This window comes from Tricharina praecox (assembly GCF_024521635.1).
Source record: "Tricharina praecox strain CBS 144465 chromosome Unknown BZA05scaffold_28, whole genome shotgun sequence".
Taxonomy (NCBI): domain Eukaryota; kingdom Fungi; phylum Ascomycota; class Pezizomycetes; order Pezizales; family Pyronemataceae; genus Tricharina; species Tricharina praecox.
Genome location: NW_026250430.1, coordinates 303,594 through 326,655, shown reverse-complemented (window position 1 = coordinate 326,655; position 23,062 = coordinate 303,594). Strand labels below are relative to the sequence as shown.

Here is a 23,062-nt window from a genome sequence, read left to right as displayed (position 1 = left end):
GCTGTGCGGTGCTGTGTCACCATAACGCTCCCGTGCAACGTCGGATGCTTTGGTTATCAATCAATCGATCATATCATATCGATCATCGCTAATCTGGTCGATAGTACCCGCGGGCCGCGGCCTCCCACAGACAACGATCGCTCCGACCGTCCCATGGTGATGATCTTCAGCCTCACTCCATCTATCGCTCCGTTATCTGCCCTACCCTTCATCAGGGCTCATTCGGCAATCATCACCGCCAACAGGAAGCACACCGATTAGCTATCGCACCCATAGGTAGGTCCCATTCGCTAGTGTCATCGACTACCGATAGTAACAGCCCAATCCCCCGTTAAAAATTAAAAAAGCGCATCCACCACGATCAGCCAGAAAAACGCCCCCGCCGCGCCGCCGCCGCAGCTTACGTACATAGGGAATCTATGGAAGCTCTCCGCCTCCGCCGACAAGCCATATCCACGCCCTCATCCTTCGAATGACAATCCCCGATGGCCGACAGCCACTACGCGCAGTACGAACACGCTCTGCTGTCCGCCAACTCGAGCCAACCCCCGCAGCAGCAGCACCAGTCACGTCGCGCCGTCTTCGCTCGACTCACCCAGCCCTTCGTCGGCACCAGTCGCCCGCCTAGCTCCTCGGGGAACAACAGCGGGCTTACGGGCGCGGGCGGTGGTAGTGGCCCCACGAGTGTGACGAATGCTCCGTACGTCTCCCCCCCCTTCCCATCCCTTCCCCCCGCGCAGACCTCGCCGCCATCACCGGCGCGGGGAAGCGGGGAAGCGGATACTAACATCCCGTCCCCCAGGAACCTTACGGTACCCCGCAACCTACGCTACAACCTCGGCTCGGCGATCCTAGCGCTCTCCACCAACGACGAAGACCGCATCGTAGTAGCCGGTCGCGAGATCCTACGCGTCCTCCGCGTCGGCACCAACGAGATCACCGAAGAGGCGAACCTCCGACTCCCCGGCGAACAAAAACGACATTTCCAGTATGACGTCAAGTGGGGGACGATCCACCAGAAGAACATCATTGCGACGGCGGGGACAAACGGCACTATCTGTCTATACGATGTCAAGCAGGGGAAGCTGGATCGCATGCTCAGGGAACATGTTCGGCAGGTCCATCGGCTAGCGTTCAACCAGGCGAATGGAAATCTGCTGCTCAGCGCGAGCCAGGATGGGACCATCAAGTTGTGGGACCTCAGGGAGAACAAGAGCAGATTTACATTTGTGGGGAAGTCGGACGCTGTGAGGGATGTCCAGTTTAATGCTGCGAATGCTACCGAGTTTGCAGCCGCTTTCGATAGTGGTGCCATACAGGTTGGTGACCCGGATATGGCCAGTTCCGGCGTGACGTGTGTGAGCTGACACGCAAAACAGCGTTGGGATTACAGGAAGGAATCGATATACGAGCGCAAGATCAATGCGCATAACGGACCGGCATTTACGGTCGACTGGCATCCCGACGGAAGGCACTGCGCAAGTGGCGGAAGAGATCGCACAGTAAAGATATGGGACTTCAATGCTGATCCACGGCGGAAACCGAAGCACGAGCTCACTACGATGGCATCCGTGAGTCGCATCGCATGGAGACCATCGCGAAATAACAAGAACGACACGACACAGCTGGCTACTTGTGCCATCAATAATGATCACCGGATGCAATTGTGGGACTTCAAGCGGCCCTATATTCCCTCCAGAATCATGGACGTACACGACAATGCGACTACGGGGATATTGTGGAAGGATGAGGATATATTATGGTCTTGCGCCAAGGACTGTACCTTGGTCCAGACCTATGTTCCTTCTGCGCCACAGCCCATCGATTCTCTGACACACAGTGCCATATCGTGGGCTCCGGACGGGGAATTCACGTTTGCGGGACAGCGGCGGGCAAGGAGTCGATTCCACACAGTTGGGGGGCGAGCCGACTTCGACGAGGATACATTACGGGAGGACCGCCGAAGTCATGGTCGCAGTAGCTCGTTCAGGTCGTCTCGACCTTCGCTAAATGCGCTCAACGTATTCGACACAACACTCGATAAATTCATGCCATCTCAGTCTGCCGCACGGGTCTCGATTCCGAGCCTGTTCGATAAAGAGGCGTTTGTTTATTTCGCGGAAAAATACATCATCGATCTCGACGGCGTCGCGGGAGGAAAGAAGATGACGCTCCTCCAGGCTTGCGATTGGAACGCGCGGGTGGCATTCCGGGCACAGAATCATCGTACAGCAACAACGTGGAAGATGATACAGAAGATTATCGCTTCGGAGGACGAGGAAGCAGCTGAAAAAAGGAAATTCCAACGGGCTGAAAGTGTTTCCTCGGCCCAGCATCCTACCGGTTTGGTCGCGAGGAGGGCGCTCGGTCTCGGCGGTGACAACTCGGCGAGTGCGTCTGGAGGCGCCACACCATTGGCACCACCATCACCGGCGAGTGCTCCTACACCAACACCTGCGAAGCACGAGTCGATGGGCGAACAGCTTCTTCGGCTTCCTCCTTCGGCGTTTGGGAGAAGCCCTTCCAGCTCCACTATCTCCACCGATGGTGAAGAATATGCAGTGACTGAGAAAGTTGTCCCGGCGTTGGCTCCAATCCACCCTGACAGCGACGCTCCAAATGTCAGTCCGAGCAGCAGTAAAGTTCGACCAAACCTTACTGTTGATACTGGCGCCAGCAACCACACAAAAGCCCATGACATGGGCACTTCAGCGCAGCCCGGTGGTGAATCAAAGGCCAATGCCAACGGCAGCGCCCACCACTCTATCGACGAAAATCACAACCTTCCCCTATTCACTGCGACCTCTGAGCGCTCCGACCCTCTCGGTGTTCACAGCCCTGCGCAGAAAGGAACTGCTCACGTCGACATCAACAACCCCGCCAACGCCAAGAGCAACGGCAAAAACGATCAGTCAACTTCACACCCTTACTCGGCCACGACCCACACCGATACTTCGTTCAACGGCTCACAAAGCTTGCAGCGGCAGTTCTCGCTCGTGAGTGAGCAGACATCGAGCAGCTACGGTGTCCTCGAATCGACACGTAGCGACATGTCAGACTCGGAGTCACCGAATCACGCCAATACCACCCATCCAAACATCTCTAACAACTCTCTCCCACCTATCACCGAGGAAATGAACGCATCCACGATCCTCTCTCCTTACTCGGCTCAGCAACCGCAGTCTGTCCCTCAACTGCGCATGCCAGTCCCCAGTACTCAGACCAGCGTTTCCACCGCAGACGACGAGAAGCCCTGGTCATCACGGCACATGGTCGAGCAATTCCTCGCGTACTCCACCGAAACCGGCGACGTCCAGACAGCGGCGGTACTAATCCTCCTGCTCCACCGACGGATGCTGTTCTCGGCGCACATTGTTGAAGAAGTCCTCGACGGCTACCTTTCGCTGCTCACGCAGATGCGCTACTTCTCGGTCGCAGCTCTCGTCCGCAAGCTCGCGCCCTCCGAGGTTGTCCGCATGTCCGGACAGTTCAACGTCGACGTCGATCTTAGCTGCGGCGAGTGCGGGCGCGCCGTGGGTGGCCGCGGCGGTGGCTGGTGCATGAAATGTGCGGGCCGCGGAGGCGCGGCGTGTGTAATCTGTGGCGAGCTCGGGAAGGAGCGGCGCTGGACCGTGTGTGGTGTCTGTGGCCATGGCGGGTGCGAGGGCTGTCTGAGGGGCTGGTTCGTCGGCGAGGATGCAGAGCGTGAGGAGGGCATGGAGAGGTGTCCGGCTGTGGGTTGTGGTTGTGCGTGTTTACCCAGGTAGTTGGTTGGTGGTGGGAAGTGGTGGGAAGTTTTGGGAAGTTGTGCGTGTAGGTAGGTGTGCTTTCTGCGCGCAGGTTGGTTAGAGGCGTTGAGGTGCTAGGCTGCTTTTTGGGTTGCTTTGGTTATTGCTTTGTGATTCATTCGCGTGGGAGGCTAGTTAGCTGTAGTCTGTAGAGGGAAGAGGGAGGGTCATGATTATGATTGCTTGCCCAGGTGGTTAATGAGAAAAAAGGCCATCCCAATTCAGTTCGTTTCGTTCCGTTCAATGGACTTTTGCGCACGCGGTGATAGTTGGGAAAGCCCGGGGTTGCGTCGGGACAATGATAGCGGGATTGACCGTTGACGTGCCATCCATCGGACATCCCCCGGTGGACGAAGCTAAAACTGCACGAGATAACCAGCTACAAATCGGTTCCTCGACAAATGCCAACAGCTGCAATGATCTACTACCTACTCCTACGCCAATTGGTGGCCCAGCTCGGCATCGCACTTAGATTCCGAGATTTTATGCACAGCCAATGGCAAGAAGACGAAGAACAAGAAGAAGCAAAACCAAAACCAAAACCCGATGTACGTGCCTACGTGTGTAGAGTACACGGAACCTTCCATACGCTTGCCGGGGGGCGTCCGGGGAGGTGGGAGGTGGAGCAGTCCGCAGGCGTCCAGTTCACGTTCGATAAATGCCCTGCCATCCCCCCCTCGCACCCCCGGGACCCCCGGACGCGTCCGATTATTATTTTATTTTCCGTGTTGTGTGATCCTCCAGCTCATCCCAGCGATAGCTAAGCGACAGCTCGAGACAGCTTGCGACAGCTCACGATAGTTCACGACGGCTCACGACGGCTCACGACGATGCCTCACGGACGTGGATGCGCGATCGAGGTTGATCCTACGCTGGTATGTTACTCCAACCCCAGGTAGATGATGTCGAGATGGGGGAGGCGCGTGCTGTGTTATACTGATGGCTGATACGGGAAATGGCAGGCGGAGAATCCACTTGATAAGGATTATGAGTCTTCCGGGTATGCTGCTTCACCGGGACGCGAGAGGGCAGGGGCGAGCGGAGGGGAGGTTGCTGATGCCCCGATAGCTATGCGACCTCGACGAAGAGCTTAGCCGCGGCGGCGGCGGAGTATATTTACGAGAACGGTACGTGTTGACAGACGGGCGGAGGGGGAGGATGGAGCAGAGAAGAGAAGAGAAGAGGCGAAAAGAGATGGGCTGATGACGATGGTGATGCGTGTGTAGGAAGGCGATACCACGCATACTACGGTGTCGAGAAGAACCTGATGCCTACGGACGAGGCATGTACTATATGATATCCACCTCCCATTTAGCCCTCCTTGCTAACCGGCGCAGATGGAACAAGAACGGTAGATACCGACCGTACACCCGGGATACCCCAACGGTGCTTCCGAGAGAGGCCGACGACTGATCGCGGCAGATTGGATATCAACCATGAGATATTTATGCGCCTCCTCGAGGGCGGGCTACATAAGGCGCCACTGAGGAACCCAAAGCAGATTTTGGATGTGGGCACTGGAACCGGCATATGGGCTATCGATATGGCGGATCAGCATCCGAATGCGAAGGTTACGGGGATTGATCTGAGGTATGTGGTGGTGGGTCGAGGGCAGAGAGGAGGGAACGAGGGTTGCTGATGGCATTGGTGAGCAGTCCGATTCAGCCGAAGTGGTATGTCGATACTCGGGTGCGGGAATGAGAGGAAGGACTCTATGTATTGACAGTGGAGGGGATTATAGGGTTCCAGCCAACTGGTGAGTACAGAGCTGTCTTGATCAATTGAGAGTGTAGGACTGATAATCGGCTAGTAAATTTCTGGTGGACGACGCGGAGTTGGAGTGGACGATAAATTCGGTAAGTTGCCGCCTAGGAGCGTCGCCACTGGCGAATCTCCAGCTCACAGCGACGCACAGGATACCCTCGACTTCGTCCACTTCCGCAATCTTGCGCTCGGAATCTCAAACTGGTCGCACGTACTTTCCGAAACATACAGATGTCTCCAACCGGGCGGATACGTCGAGCTTGCCGATACTGGCCGTACATGCCCATGCCCCCCTCCCTCTCTCAGACAGCAACTGATCCCCCGCAGTGGCAGTATACTGTGACGATGGCTCCATGTGGCCCGACAATCCAGTCAATTTATTCTGCGAACTGCTATTGGAGGCGATGGCACGCAGCGGACGGGAGTCGGTCAGCGGCGATTTGCTGAGCGCACGGCTGACGAAGGCTGGTTTCGTGGATATCAAAGTGTATCCCATGAAGCAGCCATTTGGTTCGCTCCTGCCCCCTCATCCTCCCCCTCCTCACCACTCGCTGACAAGAATACAGGTCCCTGGGCGAAAGAGCGCCGACTGAAGGAGGTCGGAATGCTGACGCTCCTGCAATCCGAAGCGGCGTTCTTGTCGTATGGGATGGCGGCACTCACGAGGGTTTTGGGCATGGACCATGAGGTTGCCCGGAAGATTTGTCACGATGGGTATCAGGCTACGATGAATAAGAATACCCATATGTATGGTTTGCAGTAAACGCCCCCGATCCCCTATGAATCTTGAAAAGACCGTGGGTTGACCTGGGTGGACCACAGTTACATCGTCTATGGCCGAAAACCAGTGCGCAGTAACCTTGAAGTGCGAAAAATATGAGGATGGGGTTTAGTTATGTACTTCTGGTGCCTGGTTTTGATGAATGGTCCTCTACAATGTAAATACGGCTTTGAATCACGTTTGTGTCTCTCGAGTCTCATCAATTTGCTTAGTTCCGGCACCTATCTACATACGTTGAGAGTCACCTCAGCATCGGCTTGCGGACTACATACAGACGGATTATCAAAATGACTTGTCAGTTTATGGTTGCACTTGCACTTGCATCGCATATGCGATGCATGCGAAAACGAGCAAATCGAACGAAAATCGCCGTCAACTGTCTTCTTCTTTTTCCGTGGAGACAATCGAGGCTGGACTGGACGGTGGTGATGCAGGGGGCTCGGGAATTGTTGTAAGAATCGTCGAAACTATTTACGACGGTTGTGTAGGATAGAAACTACCCAGGAAGAGTGCCGGCCCTCAGCCACCCCCAGCCACCTCTCCCATCGAATGCAGGGAACAAGAGCCACTATGTGCGTAGGTTGATACAAGGATTACCCATGTTTCCACCGTACTAGGTCTAGGTGTAGGAACCTAAACTTGACAACTCGACAGCTGCGCGCTAAGCGGGCAGCAAAAACCCTTACAAAATCTTGAGGATTTCACAAATTCTTCAGCTCCCGTGGGTACACGTATCTTGTATCGACGATGAGGGGGGTGATTGCGGGCTCTGGAGCCGGGGGGAAATCCTCCGACTATTCCGGAATAGTTTGGACGACACGTCAGGACCTCCGGTGTCTCGCTTGGTTTCTCCGCATGGATACCACGCCCCTCCCGCGCCTGCCGGACGCTCGCCCGTACATATCATGGTTCGTCTCGCAGCTAGATACCGGTAAGGACCTTGTGTGTGTATGTACTAGGAGCTGCCAATAAGTGGTGCTTCACCACCATTACGAATTATAAGCACTAGTCTATAATAGGAGTGCACTAAGCCAGATACAATGAGATGAGTGAGTGGCTGTGACTAAGTTGTATGGGGGAAGAACTGGTGAGGCAGCACTTACCCTTACACCCGTGTACAGTAGCAAAAAGTAGGGTGCGATTGATACGGGGTGAATACTGTACATAGTCATTTGAATACCGAAGAACTACCAGGTTTTTAAGTTGGAATACCGAAGAACTACCAGGTTTTTAAGTAAAAGCTAGTAGTTCTACGGTATTCAAATGACTGCGGTATTCACCCCGTATCAACCACACCCTACTTTTTGCTACTGTATTTAGGCATTTTGCAGTTCCCAAAGTATCCGTTTACCCTCACAGGCTGCCTCGTATTCCGCACTAGAGCAAGCAGTTCGGCTCCATATCCCTGAGGCCTCCCAAAACCACTACCGAGCGCGGGTCACGCTCCATCACTCACGGCGCATGTGCGCATGTGCATCAGGACAGCAGCGCAGCTTGACCAATCCGAAACCACTTCGGCGCCTGTGACCTGCAGACCCTACCCACCGTTCCCTCGTATTTCGCTTGGCGGGTGACTATCTCAATAGGCGATTGGCGGGAGGCCGGAGAAACGGGGGACCCGGCCGCTACCTAGGTTTACATCCTCCTTCCGCAAAGCGAGATTGCGGGATCGGTCCGGACTGATTGACTGACTGGGGGACTTTCGGTTCAAGGATTGCAAGCGACTGCCGTTACCGTAGGTGGGGTGGACACTGAGCCAAACTACCCCCCCTCCCCCGAGAACGGTTGGGCTCCATGCACGAGGGATTGAATTAGGGCTGGCGACGACTTTGCATGTAGAGCTGGCTATTATAAAGGCCAAGTCTTTCCCTTTCCACCGAAGTGTTAGACCTTTGGCTGCCCTTACGTTGTCTCGGCTTCAAACTACACATCCGCCAATCCAGCCGACCAACCGCCGCCATGTCAAGCCAGGAGAGCGAGATCGAAGTTGACCTTAGTTCCGTACGTATGCCTATCTTCATGGGGTTGGAGTGTCTCTGATAACATGGAAAGGACCCCGAATACGCCTCGAGGTTTGTGTGATCCCGACTAGGAGTCGCGTGGGCACCCCGTGGTTAACCGTTGCAGCTACCATACTGATACCACGAGCTTGTCGTCGTCCATCAACGAATACGTCTTCGAGAATGGTATACCCTCACCGCTTATCACCGCCTCGGCCGACGCATATGGATACTGACGTCATCGCGTCAAGGCCGCCGTTATCACTCGTATTTCGGAGTCGAAAAGAACTTGATGCCGACGGATGAGGTACGGTCTCGTGGCCATTCCCCGGTGGATGAAGAAAGGTCTTTGACTGCCATGTATGAATACAGAAGGAACAAGATCGGTATTGAACTCCAGATACGAAGTTTGGAGGGTGGTTAAGGGTGCTAATGGTGATGGAAACCCCCAGGCTCGATCTACACCACGAGATCCTGATCCGTCTGTTCGATGGGAGACTCCACAAAGCTCCCCTCGATCACCCGCAACGGATCTTAGATGTCGGGACCGGTACGGGTATCTGGGCTATCGATATGGCGGATCAGTATCCGATGGCAGAGGTGGTGGGCATGGATCTTAGGTTTGTTGTTACCTCGGAAAGTCCGATGTGCCGAAGCTGACTGCGTGTTATAGTCCCATCCAGCCGAAATGGTATGCCTCCCCGAAAATCTGATACAGCGACTCGTACTTACGGATAGTGGATAATAGGGTCCCACCGAACTGGTAAGTTCGCCCCCCCGGTGCCAGCGACTGAGAGTATAACCTAACGTTACCCCAGCAAGTTTGAAGTCGACGATGCCGAGAAGGACTGGGCGTACAAGAAGGTACCTTTCAGTTCGATGGCCGCGCCTGATACCACCTAACCGATAGACGCAGGATTCCTTCGATTTCATCCACATCCGGAATCTTGCCCAAGGGATCAGCAACTGGCCCAAAGTCCTCGACGATGCCTACCACTGCCTGCAGCCTGGCGGCTACATCGAGCTCTCCGACACCGGCGGTCCGCCTCCGTCCCCCTTCTATTGGTTCTTCATCTTCTAACACCACAACAGTAACCTTCCACTGCGACGACGGCACCATGCTACCAGACAACACGGCCAAGTGCTGGGGCGAAGCGATGACTGAAGCGATGGCCAAGGCCGGCCGGCCACCACCCAGCGACGCTAGGCACCTCCGCGACCGCCTTACCGCGGCCGGTCTGGTCGACGTGCACTCATACGCCATCAAGCAACCGTTCGGCCCGTGGGCAAAAGACAAGCGTCTCAAGGAAGCCGGAATCATGATCTGGATCATGGCCGAGGAGGGATTCACCTCCTACGGCCTCGCCGCTTTCACCAGAATGCTAGGAATGGACTCCGAGGAGGCGGCGAAGCTCTGCAGAGATGGGTACCAGGCTACTCGTGAGCGCAAATCGCATTTGTACACTGTGCAGTAAGTTACCACCTGATCCCAACCACCCGATGTTGCAGTGCTGATTGTGGGTATGCAGTTACGTGGCGTACGGAAGGAAGCCGGAGGAGTAAATTGCTTGCTGCGAGGGCCGCCTTTCTTTATTCGTTTGCTTTCTTGCGATTCTTTGTGGCTATAACAGAAAGCCACCTTCGGTGCTTAGGATACCAAGTTTCAGAGAAATTCCTTGTGACCACGCTCCGAAGGCCGAATCCACAACCCAAACATGACCGATCAGACCTAATAACTACCTGCATAAGTGCCAGTGTGAAGATTGAAGACTCGTGTTCGATTCATGGTGCCCAAGTCAAGCTATGTATCCGTAATGTAGGACAGCCCTATCGTTCTCACGATCTTGTGTGTTCTGAGTACCGGTACACGGCGTTATCCACTCCACGTCACATGCGTTTCCAGAATTGCGGGGAAGCTGTAGTATGTACCCTGGGTTGTATTAGGGACTGCCGGTACTTGTCGATCCGGATTTTCCGGGCTCCGACAGACTGGACCACCACGTCGGAACAAAAAAAGCTTTTCTTGTGCATAAACGAGCAGCTGCCAGTACGGCATGATATGTGTCGGATAGATAGCCCTGCTCGGTACATGTATGGTACAACCGGGACCTGCCAAGAATGAATGTTATGGAGGCGATGATGACGATCACTCGGCGGCAGTGTAGAGAGGTGTATTCGATGGAAAGCACAGACTTCGAATTCATGCCATGCCATAGGTACATAAGCTCATCGTTCGGTGCTCAAGACGACATGCCAACGCTCTCGCCATACTTCAGCCTCTTCTCTTGGATGAGCCCGTCCCCAACACTTACCAGCCGCAGGTCGAAGATCGCAGGTCACATGGCTAGTCGCCTGACTGAAATTCAATCACAGCTTCGACACCAAGAGATTCAACATTTGATTAATAATAGACACACGGACCCTCGAGCCACAGCAGCACCGCCCCCCTCTTCCGACCACCACCGCGCATCACCGCTGCCGTGCTAGATTACATATCCACTCACAAGCCCATCAAAGATCCTCCGCCCGCACCGTGCTTCCGCAATCTAATGAAGACGCATCCACAACCCACCACCCAGAGAACGATGCTCGCCGCCACAGTATCGGAAAGAAACTAGCATGTGCAAATGGCCACGAAGGAAAACACAGAATCTGAGAGCAGAAGGGTGCAGCGTAGCGTAGCGCGCCACACATCCAACGTTTCGTATGGCGATGACGATCGATTCGGCTGAACTCAAGTTGATGATAGTGTCTTGCACATCGCTAGACGTTCGGAAGGCTCGCGGCCCCGAAGGCCCCGTATGATCTGTTGGACATGACATGAACCTTTGACGGACCGTGCGCGTTTCAGGAGTCGAAGGGCGTGGATATCTCCTACGTACGTAAGGGTGTTGTGTTTTGGACTGCACGAGCGTGTCTAAAAAAGAGGGTCTCTCTGGCCCGACGAGAAACATGAAAATCAACACAACATCGTCTGTCTTTCTATCCATCGATACACCCACACCTAAATTGCTGAAATACTCGATTGGTAGCCGTGGATTATGCGGGAAATCACAACTTGTTCGGCGGCGGCGAAGGTTCTCGGATGGTCCTAACGCTTTGTGATAAGCCCCTTGCTCCCAAATCGTTATGGCCATGCCGTAGAGAGCATCGAGAGTTTTGGGATGGTCTTTTCCGAGGGTCTTCTCATAGCCGTCAAGCGCCCGCTGAAACGACACCAACGCTTTGTGATAAGCCCCTTGCTCCCAAATCGTTATGGCCATGCCGTAGAGAGCATCGAGAGTTTTGGGATGGTCTTTTCCGAGGGTCTTCTCATAGCCGTCAAGTGCCCGTTAAAACGACACCAACGCTTTGTGATACTCCCGTTGCAAATAGAAAGTAACGGCCATGCCGTGGAAAGCATTGAGAGTGCCGCGATGGTCCTTTCCGAGGGTCGTCTCATAGCCGTCAAGTGCCCGCTGAAAAGACACCAACGCTGTGTGATAATCCCCTTGCACACGAAAAGTGACGGCCATGCCGTGGACAGTATTGAGAGTGCCGCGATGGTCTTTTCCGAGGATCTCCTCATTGCCGTCAAGTGCCCGCTGTAACCCCACATACGCTTTGATATTATCCCCTCGCTTCTCAATGGTTGTGGCCGTGCCGTAGACAGCATCGAGAGTGCTGATATGATATTTCCCGAGGGTCTTCTCATAGCCATTAAGTGCCCGCTGTAACCACATGGAGCCTGCGATATTCCCATTTTGGCCCAGGATGATCCCTAAATTGTATTGTAGACCCAAACCGTTCACAGTAGCCTGAGATCCATCGGTAGCATGCCCCAGTGCGGTGGCTGCATGTGCTGTCAAGTGCATACACTGACGGTGATTTGCAAGCCTATCGTTCGGAAAAGTTTCGTTTATCAAGCAAAAACTGCCTCCAAAAGGTCCCGTCTCCGTCGTCCGCCTTTCCGATCCATCTGTTGCCGGATACATAACCCGACAAGGCGGTGCAAGCGATAATTTGAAGATTCGAGCTGATAGATCAGAGAAAAGTTGAGGAGCGGTGCAAACGCCTTGTTGAATCCTATGTCGCTTTCGTCCCCAAGGAAAGGGATATCTCTCAATAGTGCCTTCGGTATTTCATCCGGGTTGAGGAAGCTCATGGCCTCTAGTAGTTGCACAGGTTTGGGGCTCTTCTCCTGAATTTCGTCGATTGTGAGTATCCAAGTCGTCATCACCGCGCGCGATCCGGGTCTTTTGCCGTCTTCCATTGCAGTTGGTAAAGCTTCGTTCATGAGCTGCTGCTGATTACGCTCGCATTCTTTGAATAGCTTCAAATAGCCCGTGATACCCGTTCCGGTTTCTCGCATATATGCTACCGCTTGTGCGATTGCCAGGGACAATTTCTCCAGCCTTTGCAGCAGCTCGACAGCATCTTCCTCATCGTCAAGTCCATCGGTGGCTCGGCGATTGGAGAGCATCTTCAATGCTTCCGCGTCATTCATCACGTGGACTTCCACCCCAGCGTCGCCACGTGGCACATACGCAAGGTTTTCGACGGGATTTGCGTTGCATGTTGTAAATAGGATCGCACCGCGCTGTACTGGAAGGTGTCTAGCTGGACGCCAGTCGACTCCGTCAAGACTGTCAAAGTTGTCGAAATTATCGACGACCATGATCCAGTCACCGCTAGCGCAACTGTCCAACCACACTTTGACACTCTCCAACTGCTCTTTTGGACCCGTACAGCCGTGTGTGCGACCATACTAGAGGCTCCGCGTCTCCGTCTAGATGCATTCCGGCGGGGTGTCGGCTGTTTTGGCATGAGCTTCGAACTCGAGAAAGTCGGCGCTCGTGTTGTGAGTCGCAGAAAGGCTGAAGTCGAAGGAGGAACTGTCGTTGCGAACGACAGAGCACTTCGACGCCGCGGAAAAGGGGAATGCTCAGCCTCGTAGTCGGCAGACATGCCAACGCTCCAGGTCACACAGGTATTTGCGGCACCCCCCCACACACACAACTAAAGTGGTGGAAATCCAAGATACCGTAGTGGCTGGCGGACAACATTCTTCATTTGTTTGATCTCTGATTGCTCGCGACCTAGAATTACCTATTTGCGCTAATAACTCTATGGCAACCATCTGTCGTAGACCAGCAGTGACTGGCGATGATTGGCGGTGGCTCAACTGCTGTAACACAGGCAGTAACTATGTAGTACCTATATTCAACTTGGCTCTAATGCCATACATTCTCAATTCCAAAGATCTCACCGGATAAGTTGCTACGGCAGCTTCGCCGACATGTTCCGACCAACCGTCCTGATATTCTTGTAGTCCCTCCTACCGGCAAGGCATGGGAGTCATCACTGCGAGAGCCGAAGCGTATCGGGGTTCTATGCATAACTTCGCACCTTGTTCGGTGGTGGCAAGAGTCTCCGGGCGGCCTTTTCCTTGAGGCTACTCACGACTATCAGGTATGCACATATCCGCTGGAACGCCATCGAGCCGTATAGCGAGCCCCGTTGCTGCTCAACACATACGGTACTCTAACATGTACTCGTACGTAAAGTCCTGTTCGACAGCAACGAGAGTTTTAACGTCGTCGTCGTCATTGGTATATAACACACCGGTAGACTGCTCCCTCTAGTTCTCCGTGACACGTGTAAACAATGTACCGTAGTTAGTATGCAAAGAGACATGATCGCGTCCGAAGAAAACTGGCAACCACGAAGAGACTAACTAGCAGCAGAGGCGAGGTCACATCTCTCCGACACCTGAGCGAAGGCGTCGGAAGCAATGACAACTCAAAGCAAAGGAAAGCATGAAAACAGCCTAATGGACCGAGAGACTAATATGATAGGATGACGGAAATATTGTGCTTCTCATTCCTCGCTCGCCTTCGACCTCCTGCTGCCCGGACCACTACCTACTCCTACTCATCCCTACGTACATTCTGTGTCCAGTATTCCAAAAATCCGCCTTTTTCGCATCCTCGCCACTACATCACCTGTCACCCATCACCCCACAGCCCCACAACCCCATAACCTCATAACCCCATAACCTCATAATCCCGGTCTGCTCAGCTCGCTCTCCCTCATTCCACGTTCACCAATTACTAGTCAATCCACCGTCATGGTTCCCTTCCTTATGCATGACGCTTGCGTGCATCGACTATCTTTTGGGCGTTCTTGACACAATCCACTGTTTTCGCCAGTACGATTTGGTAGGATGGGTCGTTTTTTCCGGCGAATTTTACCATGTTCGAATGGTCGGCATCGATTCCTATTTGCGGCTGCATTTGCGCGCTGGGAAACGCGACGGTTGCCGACTCCGGCGTGACGAGTCGTATCATGTTTCCCGTTCGCGACCAAGTTCCATCCGGTTTGATGACCACGGCTTGAGTGTCTTTTTTTTCGTAGAACGAGAAGATCTGACAACCCTTGAGCTCAACGTTAACCCCTCGAACGAAAGAGTCATGGATAACCCTTAAGGATTCTGAGCCTGTTGCCAGGCTCTCGATGAATCTTGCGTTCTTCTGGTCCTCTACCAAAGTCCTGAAATTTTGAACATCCAGTCCTTGGTTAGGTACTCCGAAGAAAAAGAGACCAACACTCGAGCTCAAGATAGCCTTTTCGCTCTTGAGACTTTCTGGCCGAGATGCATCCGCGAGTGCCTGTGGATAATTAGCATCTTGAAGAGTACACACGGAGAGAAGAGCATTGCGTACGTGTTTGATAACCAACCCACCGAGGCTGTGGCCCATGAAGATTATCGGACGGCGTGATGATGCCTGCCGTTGTATGTTAACCAGAGTTGACAGCACAACTTCTACACATGAACACATACATTTCCTTCCGGGCGTAGACGGCTAAGACTTTCCATAAGCCATCTCCCAAAGATCTGGACGGTGGGGGTGATGGTCTTATCACGGAAAGCAGTGTCGTAGCCAAAGGTGAGAATCCTAACCTGGCACCCTCGCTCTCGTAGATCCGATGGCAAAAAGTCCCGTACCCACATCTGGGGTGGGCTGCGTGATCCCCAAGACCCATATGCGTTGCCAGCAAGGCCCGTGACGACGACGATGCTAAAAATCCCGTTAGCTTTCTGGAAACTTCCACCATGTCGAGCTGCTACAGTGTGCATTACTCTACCGTGGGCTCCTTGGCAGTGTATAGCGGCGTCAGTCCGAAAAAGTCACAGTCAACCAATAGGCCGTGCTTGGTACCGGGGTAGGGCAGGTCGATCTCTTTTCCCGGAATGCATCTTGCAAGGCTTGCGGGTTCTCCCTTGGTGGGAGTAATAGTGGCTGTTATGTTGGTCTCATCGGGGACATACGAGAGCATGAAGTCGGGGTATCCAAGTATTCCTCCCAAATACTTCCTGAAATCCTGCTCGGTGACAGACGGTGGGATATTGGGGATTCGGAGGGTTCGAGCGGGAATGGGGGGCCCAGAACTGGGAGCTGCTTTGACCGGAGCCACGGAACCTTTGGATTTCTGCATCTAAACGGGATTGGGGGAAGTCTGGCGTAGGGTTTGAGTTTGAAAAGTTGGTGAAATGGCAAGTAGTAATAGTTGTTGGGAACCTTAGGGAGAGTGAATTTCCCTGCGGTGCAGGATGGAGGTTTTTATATACGGTTTTGAGGGAAACGGGTATTCCCCGCACTGGCGCTTCCTGTCCATTTCCTTGCGGTGGCAAGCAGGAATACTCTGCTCGAGTCTGGTTACTCGTACGCGCTGTGGTGGCGACAAAGCTGCGCTATTCCGGTTCGGTATATCTAAAACATGTTCATGCTCTAGATACTCTACACAACCCTCGGCCGCATCGAGTAGGTAGATGCTCGCGCCCACATGACTGAAACACCTGGATATGAGGTCAAGGAGGGAATGGCTTCGTCTACCAGTCACTCGGTGAGTAGGTGGATCAGGCGACAATACTGGTGGCATGTACATATGACAACCACGGGGTACGGCGGGGGGCCGCAAGGATTCAAGCTGCGCAACGAGCTCGAGCGGAGGCCGAGCAAAGCAACGGGGCTTGAGTCGAGCGTGCTTGTTTTGCCGTGAAGAATGTGGGAACGGTATGTGAATTGGCGCACTGCCGACAGAATACCGGTAGTAGCCGCTATGGTTGTGGGAGATCTGGACATTTTTGGTGTAGCGGCATTCTTTTGTATCATCGTGATTCGTTGCTTCCTCGTATGTAACATCCCCTACATGTCCGGGCGGTTATAAATTTGTTGCAGTGCATGAATCCAGATTTGAAGGCGTCAATGCGTCTACACAACCACATGTCTCACCGTCTCAATTAGTCTGGTTGCGGCAAGTGGTGGTAATGTGTGGGTTATCGGTTCGAGCTACGTAAGTGCACACGGGTTTAAAAGTAATCATAGGGGGCACCATTGAGCAGCTGGTCTTGTGAGGATTGTAACCTGATTTTCTATGTCAAATTTTTGGAAAAAACTTCGGGAGGATGGATGTGGGAATTTACTTTGTTGGATATGTATTAGTAGGGAGGTTTCTACATACTAACACACGTTGCTCCATCTACGGAATCGATTCATCTGCTTTTGATATCACTCGTTGCCAACCTATCTACGCCGGTCCAGATTTGGCCAACTTCATGCACTGTAACAAAGTTACAAGCGCCGGAAATGTAGGGGATCTGTAAGAACATACTGTTGAACAGTACACAACACCAGCATCGTTTGTATTAATCTCAATCTCAATCTCTATTGCTTCCGTGAATTCGACCTCTGCGCTTCATTCAACAGGCGCTTCCTAGACGGAAGCGCCCATCCTCGGCTCTACATAGTGCAGTTCCCACTTAGTTAGATAGTGCACTTCCTACAGGGCTGAGGGAAGGATCCCGAGCTTAACGCAACCGCAAGCACCCCTCACTGCAGTCACCAACACCATCGTAAGAAGCACTTACCTATAAGGTACCTGCAATAATCTACCTCCACTCTTAATTATAGCAGCCCCTTCTCACTTCCAGGCATCTACCCCCCCCCCTCTCGGACTCTCCTCCAGAACGGCAAAACGACGACCATCTTGGAGTTACGCGCTACCGTCGACACAGCTTACCGCGCCCCCATAGCCGAGCTCTTCTGCGCGCCCTCCACGAGCACGCGGATAAACACACGCTATACTCGCCAGCGCGCTACCTGGCGGTCCGGAAAACATGGTTGGGGAGGGAGGACCTACAGATGAGGGCGCGGTCTCGGCGGAATGGGGTGTCCTGGAGGGCCAGTAAAAGATCGAGACTAGTTAGTACGGCGAAGGATGCGGGGGTTTGGATGGGAGAGGCTGGTATAGAAGGCTCCAGGGTAAGGAGGGGAGTAACTAGGGAGGGAGAGAGGGACACATCTGGACGATGACCGAGCATCCCTCAACAGTGAAGTAATTTACGGCACACTTCTCGGGGAGCAGCGATTCGCGAACCGAAGGGAAGTCATCGGTCGGCAGGGGCAACCCCCTAGTTAGCCCCGCCATGGGTGTGAAGCTATCTCATGGGTGGATCTTCCACCGTCCTTGGAGCCTGCCTCATGAAGGAGGCGGCGGTAGCAGCAGCCGCCCGCATGAAACGGTTGGGTACTCGCATCCTCCCGTCCAATGACAGCGCAAATGGGGGCGGCATGCGTTCACAAAAGAAACATGTATCATGCCCGCCCTCGTTTAACGTACAATATCGATGTACATTACATACTCCTGCGAATAAAACCACCGGAACAAGACTATCCCTAAATAACCGCCACACGCCGTCGTGTGCACAATCCCAATTATGTCGCGTCCTCCATGCTGCGTATGTATGCGCATAAAACCTCCCATTGGGCCGGCCTCTGTCTTCATCACCGCCCCTTCTAGACTTCTACTCGCCATCCCACTGCATATTCCCGTACACATGCTCGCTCATGCTCGCTCGGAAGAAAGAAAGAAAAAAAGCAAATTGAGACTATCCGGAGAACCTGAGCTGCCACTCCGACTCCGCTTTCCACCGCACTCATCCACCACTGCCGCCCGTGTTGGTTTGATTTCTACGTCGCCCCGCTTTGATCGCCCCGATCGACCGCCAAAAAAAAACCACTCCCCACATTACCACCACCAACCCTCTACACAATTCCCGATGCTCCTTCTGTTCCCTCTATCGGCCACCCCTTTCACCTAAAGCCGCCGATCTCCTGCTCGCCGCCGCCCGGAATCCGCCGCTCGCCACCAAAAACCCGAAACAAACCGAAAGTTTCAGCGTCCGCAAAGAAAACCCGAGAATCAAAGGCCGAAAGGAGTACTGTAACGTCGAACAGTCGCCGATGCGAGCATCCATTTCAGGGGGAGGAAGACTTTCGCAAAACCTCGGATCTCGATCCGACCGGATTCTATACGTCGCCCACTTGCGGGTCGCCGAGACGTTGGCGGCAAACCGCGATCTTTTTGGCGGCGTCGAGAGTCCAGCGGTGGTCTTTTCCGAGCGCCTTCTCGTAACCGTCATGTGCCCGCTGATATAGCTATAAGGCCTTGCCGTAGTCTCCTTGTGCATAACGAGTGGCAGCCATGTTGTAGACAGAGTTGAGAGTGCCCGGGTGGTCTTTTCCGAGGACCTTCTCCCGGCCGTCGAGTGCTCGCTGGTACCACAATAAGGCTTTGCTGTAGTCTCCTTGTGCATTAAAAATGACCGCCATGTTGACAGAGTCGAGAGTGTTGGGGTGGTCTTTTCCGAGGACCTTCTCATAGCCGTCCAGTGCCCGCTGGCTCCACACCACAGCTTCTACGAGATTCCCACTTTGTCCCAGGATATTTCCCAAGTTGTATTGTAGAGCCAAACCTCCCACAGTAGCCTGGGATCCACTGCCGACATGTCCCAGCACGGTTACTGCATGTGATATTAGGTGAAAACATTGGATTACGGTTGCCCACCCCTCCTCGAAACTACCGTTCAACAATCTAGATACTATGTCTAGAAGTTCATTTCTCCGTTCTTCCAAATAAATCTGTTTCCGAATACATAACCCGACGAGACGGTGCAGGCGATATTTGGCAGATTCGAGCGGATAGATGAGCGAGAAGCTCAGAAGCGGTGCAAATGCCTTGCTGAATAGTACACCACTAGCATTCTTGAAGGATGGAATAGCTCTCAATAGCCCCTTCGGTATCTCGTCGGGGCTGAGGAAGCTCATGACTTCCAGAAGCTGCACAGAATTAGGGTTCTTCTCCTTGATTTTGTCGATGGTCAGCTTCCAGGTCACGGTCACCGCGCGCGGGCTGCGTCCCTTGCGGTCTTCGTATGCCGTCGGCAAGGCGTCGCCGAGTAGTTCCTGCTGATTCTACTCACATTCTTTGAACATCTCGAGGTAGATCGATACATCAACCCCGGTTTCTCGTATATAGGCGGCCGTCTGTGCTATTGCCAGTGGCAGATATTCTAGCTGGTGCAGAAGCTCGAGAACGTCTTCCGAATTGACCGTAGTGATGGCTCCTTCGACAACTAGAAGCTTCGACAACATCGCCAGTCCTTCTTCATTGCTCATAGCAGTGATGTGCACTCCCGCAGCAGAAGCCACATAATTTCCGACGAGCCTTCCGTCGCGGCTTGTGTATAAGATCGCACCACGGTTTAACGGAAGATATTTCGCTGGGTACGAGTCAACGTCGTCGAAGTTGTCGATAATCATGATCCAGTTGCAGCTGGCCGGGCTATCCAGCCAGTCCTTGACGACCTTCATTCCCTTTTCATCGCACATTTTGTCATCCAGAAAACCGGCCTTCTGGCCCAGCTCCAGGTAACTGTCGTTGAAGCTCTCATGCGAGTCGGCATACACCCAAAAGACATGATCGCCTGGTTGTGCTTCCTTTCGTCGGTGACAGAATTCGATCGCAATCGTCGTTTTCCTGGGTAGAGTTAAGTCAACTTCAACATGCTTTATCGTGGCCGTCTTTCTAGAGGCTGTTGGATGTCATTTCTGCCAAACGGAATCTTACCCAATTCCTCCGAGTCCGTACAGTGCGGCCCGCCGTTGACCTTTCCCATCGGGAAGTAATAACGATTCGATTCGGTCGAATATCTCATCCCTGCCGATAAATTCCGGATTCGCACCCGAGGGGACCATGAACACAGGCTTCGTGCTTGATTTGGGTACTAAAATATATCATTAGAATCGGTAAAATGTAGTGGTTTATGAAAATGTTCGTATTAAAGACTCCATGTCCAAGAAACTCCCCAACGCAAAGGAAACCGTGAGGAAGCGGCCATTGCTACGGCAGTGTGGGCTCTCACTGCCTTCGCATGAACTCTCCCAGGCCTGCGGAGATGCCCGGTGACCCATCGGAAACAAAAAATGACGAAATCAAATGGCTACCTATAATAACCCAGAGAAAGGCGATGAAAACACAATGCTCGACTTCTCCTTTTCACCTCAACCTTCTCTTGACCTCTATTGCCATCTCCTCCATGCCTATCTCCGACTCTACATACTCGCTCTCCCACGGGCCGTCTTCCTCCCGGCCGATAACCGAACTGCGTAGTAATACCAGTCTACACACCGTCATGATTTCCACCAGTCTCGGCGCTTCCCATACGGTCCTCGGTACGATTCGGAGCGTTCCCGACAGATTTTGAACGGGCTTCGGTAAGGTTCGGAGCGATTCAGGCCGATTTCGAACTGAGCTCAGTGAGACTCGGAGCGATTGCGGCCGATTTCGATCGGGCTCTGATGACATCTGGAGCGCTCGCGACACACTCTGACAGTCTCTCCCTTACTGTGATGTAGTGATTATCGCAGTTGTCGGTGAATTTGACCATGTCCGAGTGGTCGGCATTGATCCCTACTTGTCTGTGAATGGCCTCGGTGGGTAGAGAGAAAGTAGCAGAGTCCCGTGTTACAACCCGTATCATCTCGCCACTTCTCTTCCAACTCCCATCCGGGCCGATGATCACGGTTTGAGTATCTTTGAGCTCGTAGAACGACGTGATCTGGCAGCCTTGCAGCTCAACTCCTTGTAGGAAGCGTTGATAGGCCTGCCACAACAGCTCCGATCCTTCTCTCAGATCATTGATGAAGTGTTCGTTCTTCTGGTCCTTCACCAACGTCCTCAAATTCTTGGCATCAAGTCCTCGGTTGGGGACGCCGAAGAAAAAGAGTCCAGTGCACGAGTCCAGGATCGCTTGATCGTTGTCGTACTGTCCTTTTTGCTGAGATGCATCCGCGAGTGCCTATCGATGATAAGAACGAGTGCTTTTCGTGGGCCGCGAAACATTGCCTACCTGTTTGATGACCAAACCACCAAGGCTGTGGCCTATGAAGATTATTGGACGTCGGCGTTCCTGATGACATCTGTCAGTCGAAGTTCACGCCCAAATCTACACACGCACACATACATTGTCGCGATTACGTTCGCTGTTCAGACTGTCCAAAAGTGTCCTGGCGTAGTGCTGGATCGAGGGTGTGGCTGTGGTGTTTACGAGAGCCGAGTCGTAGCCAAAGGTGAGGATCCGCACTTGGTAGCCACGCCCTTCGAGTTCCGACGGCAGAAAATCCCGCAGCCACATCCACGGCTGGTCCCGAGACTTCCAGGATCCGTAGGCATGGCCGGCGAGGCCCGTGACAGCGACAATGCTAGGCTCGTCAGCCCTGTAGAATTACTGACGCGAAGATAGATATTACTCGACGGCAGGCTCTGCGGCACTGTACAACGGCGTCATCCCGAGAAAGTCGCAGTCAACCACGAGGCCGATTACTGCTCCCTGGTAGGGCAGGTATATTCGTTTACCCGAAGAACACGCCAAAAGAGTCGAGGGCTCCCCGCTCGTGAGAGTAATCGTCGCCGTTATGTGACCCTTCGAAGGCACGAACGAGAGAAAGAAATCATCGTATCCAAGCAATTCTTTCAGGTAGGCCCGGAACTCGTTCTCCGTGACACGCGATGGGATCGAGCATATCCGAAGTGTTCGAGCGCGGATACGTGGGTCGGGCGGTGCCTTTGCGGGCTGTGACTTTGCGGGCTGTGCGATGGCGGGGGCCTCTTGCGCCGGCGCGTTACGGCCGCCAAAGAACTCTCGGAGGAAGTTTGCCATAGGGTTTCAAGGACTAGTGAGTGTCGGCATGTAAGCTGTAAAGGTTGTTGGAAGCGATGGAGAATCCCTTAGACGAAAGATGGGGTTTGGTATCATGGGTGAGGGGTAATCAGGCTCCAACCGTTCAGCCTGCAGCTCTGATTTTGACTTTGGAGATACTAGAGATGGAGTCGACCAATACTTACCTTGTAGGTTGTATCTACTATCTAGCATATACCCTATATTAGGCAGATATACTCTCCAGGTCCGTAACGCGTGAACCATGGGTACAAGGTAGGTATCTGCTTGGTTATACGGACGGTACTCGAATGTGTCAGCTATGTACTCGAGATTCGAATACGCCTCATTTGGTCTACAGACTTGGCGCGAGATTTTCTGCGCGAGACTTCCATTGAGAGATACGAAAACGTGTGATGAATTATTAGGCGTGGGTGGTCTATATATGATCTCCGGTAGATATGATCTACCTATGTGATGTTGTGAACCTGTGATGAACAGATTGACGAGACGAACCCGACGAACAGAATAGAATACGGTAGATATCCAGAAACAATAGCAAAACAAGTCACCGTTGAGTCGTTGACCCTCCGCATCGCATCTGATCCTGGTCACACCCCCGCGCCCATAGTCAACCTATTCCGCCGCTCCCCGCAACACAGACGCCTCAACCCCGCGCTCCCTCACG

The 23,062-nt window shown here is 53.3% G+C and overlaps 6 protein-coding genes across 6 annotated transcripts; 3 read left to right on the top strand and 3 right to left on the bottom strand.

The window, feature by feature from the left end:
• Positions 1-11: 11 nt before the first annotated feature.
• Positions 12-4,028, top strand: BZA05DRAFT_408924 (uncharacterized protein). The gene is made up of 3 exons (XM_051484755.1): positions 12-700; positions 803-1,319; positions 1,380-4,028. The coding sequence occupies exons 1-3, from the start codon at positions 486-488 to the stop codon at positions 3,765-3,767; spliced, it is 3,120 nt and encodes a 1,039-aa protein (XP_051336229.1). The 5' UTR covers positions 12-485; the 3' UTR covers positions 3,768-4,028.
• A 101-nt stretch (positions 4,029-4,129) lies between these two features.
• Positions 4,130-6,695, top strand: BZA05DRAFT_408910 (S-adenosyl-L-methionine-dependent methyltransferase). The gene is made up of 14 exons (XM_051484754.1): positions 4,130-4,336; positions 4,570-4,663; positions 4,751-4,788; positions 4,857-4,915; positions 5,015-5,070; positions 5,126-5,139; positions 5,211-5,378; positions 5,444-5,461; positions 5,530-5,544; positions 5,599-5,644; positions 5,704-5,827; positions 5,880-6,062; positions 6,119-6,311; positions 6,375-6,695. The coding sequence occupies exons 2-14, from the start codon at positions 4,619-4,621 to the stop codon at positions 6,430-6,432; spliced, it is 1,017 nt and encodes a 338-aa protein (XP_051336228.1). The 5' UTR covers positions 4,130-4,336; positions 4,570-4,618; the 3' UTR covers positions 6,433-6,695.
• Positions 6,696-8,216: 1,521 nt separating this feature from the next.
• On the top strand, positions 8,217-10,161 carry BZA05DRAFT_408889 (S-adenosyl-L-methionine-dependent methyltransferase). The gene is made up of 12 exons (XM_051484752.1): positions 8,217-8,334; positions 8,386-8,405; positions 8,461-8,519; positions 8,585-8,640; positions 8,706-8,719; positions 8,786-8,953; positions 9,007-9,024; positions 9,082-9,096; positions 9,152-9,197; positions 9,250-9,373; positions 9,426-9,804; positions 9,863-10,161. Exons 1-12 carry the CDS (start codon positions 8,293-8,295, stop codon positions 9,894-9,896), a joined length of 975 nt encoding a protein of 324 aa, XP_051336227.1. The 5' UTR covers positions 8,217-8,292; the 3' UTR covers positions 9,897-10,161.
• A 1,504-nt stretch (positions 10,162-11,665) lies between these two features.
• Positions 11,666-13,413, bottom strand: BZA05DRAFT_476676 (uncharacterized protein; the record flags this gene model as incomplete). Its single annotated transcript, XM_051488261.1, has 2 exons — positions 12,247-13,413; positions 11,666-12,130 (listed from the first exon to the last, which is right to left on the bottom strand). Exons 1-2 carry the CDS (start codon positions 12,988-12,990, stop codon positions 11,666-11,668), a joined length of 1,209 nt encoding a protein of 402 aa, XP_051336226.1. The 5' UTR covers positions 12,991-13,413.
• Positions 13,414-14,173: 760 nt separating this feature from the next.
• On the bottom strand, positions 14,174-16,001 carry BZA05DRAFT_408884 (uncharacterized protein). Its single transcript, XM_051484751.1, has 4 exons — positions 15,457-16,001; positions 15,157-15,394; positions 15,038-15,100; positions 14,174-14,983 (listed from the first exon to the last, which is right to left on the bottom strand). Exons 1-4 carry the CDS (start codon positions 15,810-15,812, stop codon positions 14,456-14,458), a joined length of 1,185 nt encoding a protein of 394 aa, XP_051336225.1. The 5' UTR covers positions 15,813-16,001; the 3' UTR covers positions 14,174-14,455.
• A 2,813-nt stretch (positions 16,002-18,814) lies between these two features.
• BZA05DRAFT_438731 (uncharacterized protein) lies at positions 18,815-22,617 on the bottom strand (the record flags this gene model as incomplete). Its single annotated transcript, XM_051486505.1, has 10 exons — positions 21,968-22,617; positions 21,682-21,919; positions 21,568-21,627; positions 21,044-21,516; positions 20,779-20,820; positions 20,286-20,429; positions 19,639-20,195; positions 19,317-19,584; positions 19,224-19,250; positions 18,815-19,154 (listed from the first exon to the last, which is right to left on the bottom strand). The coding sequence occupies exons 1-10, from the start codon at positions 22,375-22,377 to the stop codon at positions 18,815-18,817; spliced, it is 2,559 nt and encodes an 852-aa protein (XP_051336224.1). The 5' UTR covers positions 22,378-22,617.
• Between the last annotated feature and the right edge of the window lie 445 nt (positions 22,618-23,062).